This window comes from Syngnathoides biaculeatus, chromosome 6, assembly GCF_019802595.1.
Source record: "Syngnathoides biaculeatus isolate LvHL_M chromosome 6, ASM1980259v1, whole genome shotgun sequence".
Classification (NCBI taxonomy): Eukaryota; Metazoa; Chordata; class Actinopteri; order Syngnathiformes; family Syngnathidae; genus Syngnathoides; species Syngnathoides biaculeatus.
In genome coordinates this window covers 8763943-8769942 of record NC_084645.1, presented here as the reverse complement: position 1 = coordinate 8769942, position 6000 = coordinate 8763943, and the positions used below count along the sequence as shown (strand labels likewise).

Below are 6000 nucleotides of genomic sequence, written 5' to 3'. Positions count from 1 at the left end.
TGTATAGCAGGGTGAGTACTTTTTACTTGGAAAGATCATGAGTAATATCATTGTAGTCTTTATAAGTCAGTTAGGTTTCATTTTCATTTCATTTGATAGATAGGCAATCGGATTCTAGAAGCCACAGTCAGCGTCAATCCACCAATTTTAATGCTTTGTTAATGACACAACCACTGTCAGTGATTTTTTTCAAGGCTTTTGACTTGACTTGATTGGTGCCAGAACAGATTTACTATCCAACTGTGTTTTTCTATTACAAAAAAAACCTGCCACTCTGGTTCTTTGTATTATTATGGATATTTATTGAGTATGTAAGTCTGAAAGAACATGGTTTTAAAGAGGAGTGAGAGAAAGAAAAACAAAATTAAAAAACTAAGACAGGTTTTACAAGGGTTTGACTGAAGTTAGAGATTCTGATACAAAGTCAAGAAAGTGTTAATTTCCCCATTCTGATCACTTTGAATTGTGGATTGAAACAATGAAATTTGAACATTCCTGACCAGCAATGCGTGAATTAGATCAAAACTGAGGTGGATATGCCACCATGCTGCTGTCCACATGCCAATAAGCGTAATTTTCGGATACGTTCGATAATTAAATCATTTGACACACTTAATTTTTCAACATTTATGATCTGTTTATTTATCTCAGTAGCCAAAAGTAACACATTTGTCCTAACTTTATGTTGCTAAATTGTCTTTTGCATTCTTTATAGTGCAAAAACAGTGTTAAAAAAATCAGGTTGTGCAATTTGACTATTTGGTAAATGTCATGGAACAAATAGGGCAGCAGTGATACATATTTTTAAAAAATACATCAGAAATCACTGGTGTTGGAGAAAGATCCAGTATAAAAAAAAAATCAATGAGTTGATGTGTTAAGCATAAAATGCAGAGGAAACAGGTGGGTAATGTGTCCCAACTCTAAAAAGTGCCATTTTAACACAAGTACTGTAGAATGGTTGCTGTGTTTTAAAACTAACGCAAAAAGAAAACTAAGGCCTCCTAAGTTTAACACTATGGCAATGGCAGATTGGTATGACTGCTGTTCTTTTGTAAGTTTTTTAAAAATGCATTTTTTGACTTTGAGGTTAGACATTTGAAGCACAAGATGGGAAAATATAAACGTTTTTTCCATGTTTTAACATGTGCAATTCAGTCTGTTCCCCTTTTGCATGTGTAAACCTTATTCATTTATTATTTACAACTAGAGAAACAAACAGTTTCTTTTCTTAAGATATCTACGACATAAAGTTGTCATTCCTCCATTAAGTACTGAAAGTTTTATCAAAGGCACTTACAGGGAAGTAGAAGCTTGAAAAGTATAACAGGATAAGTGTACCAAAATTTATAATAAATACAGTGATGTTCCAATAAAAATGTGAACCATTTAGAGATGTGAACAAAATTCTTTTTCATACGTGTCCAAAAACTGTGGCAGGGATTAAAAAGTGTGCTGAACTGGAAACTGTGATGTATGAATCCTGATGAAATTGCATTTCAACAACAAATTGAAGGGTTTTCAAGCTTCAGCATGCGGTCCATTGATAGAATGTCACTTGGGTCCTCAGTCTACATTCCTGTACCTGGTGAAGAGGTTGTACAGGACACGGAGGGTTGACTTAAGGTCACAGTTTACTATATCTGAAAAGAGAAAAGAGAACCGCAGTGATACATCAGTCGTGAGCAAAGAGCTATAACCACAATACAAGTTTCGGCTTACAGGTCCTATGCTCCACAAAAATGTCAAATGATTTCTTAGCTGTTTTGGTCAGCCTGCAATATCCACCACTTAAGTAGAGCTAAATATCTAACGAGATAGTTGGTGACTAAATAATGGGTTGTTTTGAACTAATGGAACCATCCATCCATTTTCTAAGTTGCCTATCCTCACAAGTGTAGCAGGAGTCCGGGAGCCTATCCCAGCTAATTTCGGGTAAAAGGCAGACTACACACTGGACTGGTCGCTAGGTAGTCACAGGACACGTTCCGACAAAATTATCAAAAACAGAACACAATGGAAGCTGAAACTGTAAATTCCCAAACCTAACCTTACATTAAGTACATGTCAATGCATGCATGTCAAATCAACAAAATAAAGAGATTTTACACAACTCATTGTTGTATTCTTAAATAAATAAAGGTGTGAATTGAAGCAATTTTAGAAACAAGTGTCAAAAGGACGCCATTGCGACCGTTGTAACAGTGGCCTACCCTCAGGCCTCGGCTTGGGTCGCTCCAGACCTCCATCCTGCATCAACTCGAATGAGAAGGACACGTTATGCACCTAATGGAAAATGCGTGTTGACATTACACAAGCTATTCACTCAACACTTTGCCCACATGCAACTACAGTAAATGACAATCAAACACTTCTCTGGTCCGTGCAAAGGGGGTGGGGGCTGGGGGGTTTGTGGCGAAATCCCAAAATACAGATTGTCTAGTGGATCAAGTGAATTGCTGCACTTGTTTGCAAACACGACATGTCTAACCTAAAATTATTATTTATCCTCATTGTTCTGAAGAAACAAATTAATTTCTTAATCTAGTACATTTTTGTTATTTTCTAGTTTTAAAATGTAAACTCTCATAATGGTTATGGAACTGTATGAGGTGCTATCGGGGACACAAGATAGTAGATGATATACATCATATACAGATTACAAACATACTGTAGCTAAAACCCTTTCATACATAGCACCAAAATTGTTTTCCCCTTCAGACACAAACTGAGATATGATTCCTCTCCCTCTCTCATTCATACTACTGAAATCCTCTCTTTTGAGCACTGAAATGCTCGTATGTACACAGGAAAATTGGTCTTCCACACACAACTCGAATCTTGTCACATATACAACGGAAATTATTTCACACATCATACTAAAATAGTCCTATAATGTACTGTACTGATATATACATTTGTGAGTGTGTGTGTGTATTTTTCAGTAGGGTATCCGAATTTTAGTAACGTACAGTGTATGAGGAAAAAAAAACGTGTACGTGAGAGAGTATTTTAATAGTGAGTGTAGGGGTGGAAGAGCTCAGTAGTGAGTGTTTTAGGAGCCTGGGCGTGGGAGAGCATTTCAGTTTAGTGTGTCAACATTTCAGTCGTGCATATAGTACAGTAACCCCTTGGAATATCACGGTTCACATCTGAGATGACACGCTGTGGCGAACCCGAAAGGGACAAGCCGAAAGAAACACACACACTTATTGTAGATTCAGTGCATCGCAGATTTTTAAATAGGTCAGTGCACTGCAGTTACTTCACTGCACATCGCTGATAAACTTAGTTTCAACGGCTAAAAGATTTAACTGTGACAGCAATAACTCACGGAAGGTCATTTCAGCTCTCGGCGGACAAAGAAACAACACTGAGTAATTTCAACTCATAATTGAATTTACAAAATCACATGAAAATACAAAGAACAGGATTGAAAACCCACTGTTTCAAACATAAGCCATGGTCATTTTTTCTGGAATAAATTCACAAATATCAACCTTAGACAATGCACAGTGATAATATTAACAGCAACAAATGCAATAGCGACATTTAATTTAATTTTCACTAAATACAGTACTGTAGTGAAAACAGCAATAACATTACTGCGATTAATTCAAAATGGGATTTTTTTTGATCGCACTACTTTTAACAAACAATTAGCAACAGATGTCAAGACAAAATGAATCTTTAAGGTCTAATCCAGAGGACCTATATGTTATTTACATATCACACAAATGTAGCAAATTTTTCATTACAAAAGCATTTTAAAAATTCTTAAACACAACAGAAATGAAATAAATTAGCGCCAAAGTGCAGATTTCCTTTGTAATCTGAATGCCTCCCATGTCTGTTTCAAACCAAGGCTCTGTTAAACCTGCTGCCGTGTGATGTCACACCAAGACAACCGAAGTAAAGAAAATGGCTTCCTGTACAGACAATCATACACGCTGAAAGTGGGATCTGGAGGAGATACAGCAGTGATGAAGAACTTTTTATGGAATGCTCTGTGGAAGAGATAGGAACTGAAGAGGAGGAATTTTCTTATTCTTCCCATGTTAGAAAAACATCCCATGCAGGTGTAATTCAACCATATATGTTCGAACCGGAGTTGACAACACAACACAACACAAGGACACATTGCTGTAATGCTTCGTGTCGGGCCGTTACTGTAATGCTTTATGTGAGCAATCATTGTGGAGGTTAGTTTGACTTGAACTTTACAACTGCACGCTGGCTTGACCACAGTCACAGAGTTATTCAATGCCACTTGGATAAGTAATTTTGTGAAGGGATCATATGATTCCTGTTCAATCTTTTGACATTTTTATCAGATGGTTGAAAATATCAGATGTGTTACTTTGCTGGGCAAGTAACCCAACTCGACTATGGCTTCTTGCTTAATGTCACTTGACTTTGAATCAAATATGTACAGAGAATGGATGGTGGTCCCTTTCTGAAGCCTATACAGGCTTCTCTAGGTATGACTGAGCTCATAATTCCACTGCGGGGAGTCATGGGCGTCACTCGCTCTTCTTTAGGGAGCTTAATGAAGCCTTAACCATATGTTCCTCCTCCGGTGCCTGGCTGACAAGAGTGAGAAACAGCTTCATATGAAGCAGTGACCTCATTTCAAATATATTTACTGTACAAAAAAATAAATACAGATGACCAGGCTCATTTAATCATGACAGCTAAAATTGCGAATACGATTAAAATTCCATAAATTGTACAACCCTATGCAATAGCATTTCTGAAGTGTGTGTGTGAGTGTTTTAGTATAGTGAGATCATTTCAGTTGTGTGTGAGAGGTAATCCAGATTAATGTCCCTGACAGTTCCTAATGGAGCTGCACTGTTAATTAGTGCTACAATACTGATTCTTACATTACATTTTCAACAGGATGAAATTTGACAATGAATACATTAGATCCATATTGAGACTCTACTCTGGGATGGGAAAGGCCCGATGAAGCAGTAAATTCTGATGCATCCCTGCTAATCGGCAAATTGAAAGCATGTTGAAGATTTGTAAATGTAACAAACGTATTTCACAAAGTAAAACAATATAAAAAACAAATAAATCAATATAAGTAAACTAACTGTACACGAAAAACATGACCCAGATTAAGCTGCAGGTTCGCCACAAATCCTAATTGTCGTGGTGAAGGGATTGCAGTAAAACAAGATGAGCTAAATTAAAAATGAGCAGTTGCTGGGGGGGCGCGCACACACACACACACACACACACACACACACACACACACACACACACACACGCAAACACGCACACTCACACACGCACATGCGTGCGCACACACGCGCGCACACACACACACAACACACACACACACACACACACACACACCACACACACACACACACACACACACACACATAAAACTGAGGCCCCAAGCCAGCACTCCACTGTTTCTCTGCGTAGAAGAGATTACAGATGCTGTGGGGCTCCTGCCTGTTCTTCTAGGCCACGAGTATGCTCAGGGTGTGTGTGTACGTGTGTGTTTGGAGTTGTGCACATTCTATCAGGGATGGCCATTCTGCTTCACAGCTTGGCAGGAGAGGCTGGCAAAGACCGTCACAAAAGGCTACTGTGGTGTCTCCGTAGATTGCTTGTTTAGAATAGTGTGATACTAGAGAGGCCAATGGAGAGGACATGTGGCTGTGCATTGAATAAGCTCTGAGGGAAATACTGTATATGGCATTAAACCAAGCTTTTGAAGGGAGCGCCCTGGCTATGAGCGCCTGATACTCCTCGGAAAAAAATTGGAGCGTCTACTTAAACGCGTTTTGCAAACTATGCCGCAGAGTCAAAGATTGTTTAAAAAAGGGAAGAAAATGAGCACACTACCTTCTGGTCAAAATTTTCAGGTGTGAGGAAGAAGTTGTACAGGGGTACAAAGTACCCTTCTAACAGACCCATCAGCAAAACCAGATAAACACCATCTGCAAACTGATAAACAGGACAGGCAGGTAAGTAGAC

At 38.5% G+C, this 6000-nt stretch overlaps 1 protein-coding gene across 3 annotated transcripts in view; it reads right to left on the bottom strand.

Annotated features, from left to right (window-relative positions):
• Positions 1-278: 278 nt before the first annotated feature.
• The window catches only part of parvaa (parvin, alpha a), a 38242-nt gene continuing 32520 nt past the window's right edge, over positions 279-6000 (bottom strand). Inside the window, exons 11-13 of one of the 3 annotated variants that reach the window (XM_061822375.1) lie at positions 5869-5970; positions 2214-2286; positions 279-1643 (exon numbers count right to left, since the gene is read on the bottom strand). In XM_061822375.1, the coding sequence (XP_061678359.1) occupies positions 1567-1643; positions 2214-2286; positions 5869-5970 (252 nt within the window). In that variant the 3' untranslated portion in view covers positions 279-1566. The other 2 variants (XM_061822378.1, XM_061822376.1) reach the window with 2 other exon arrangements.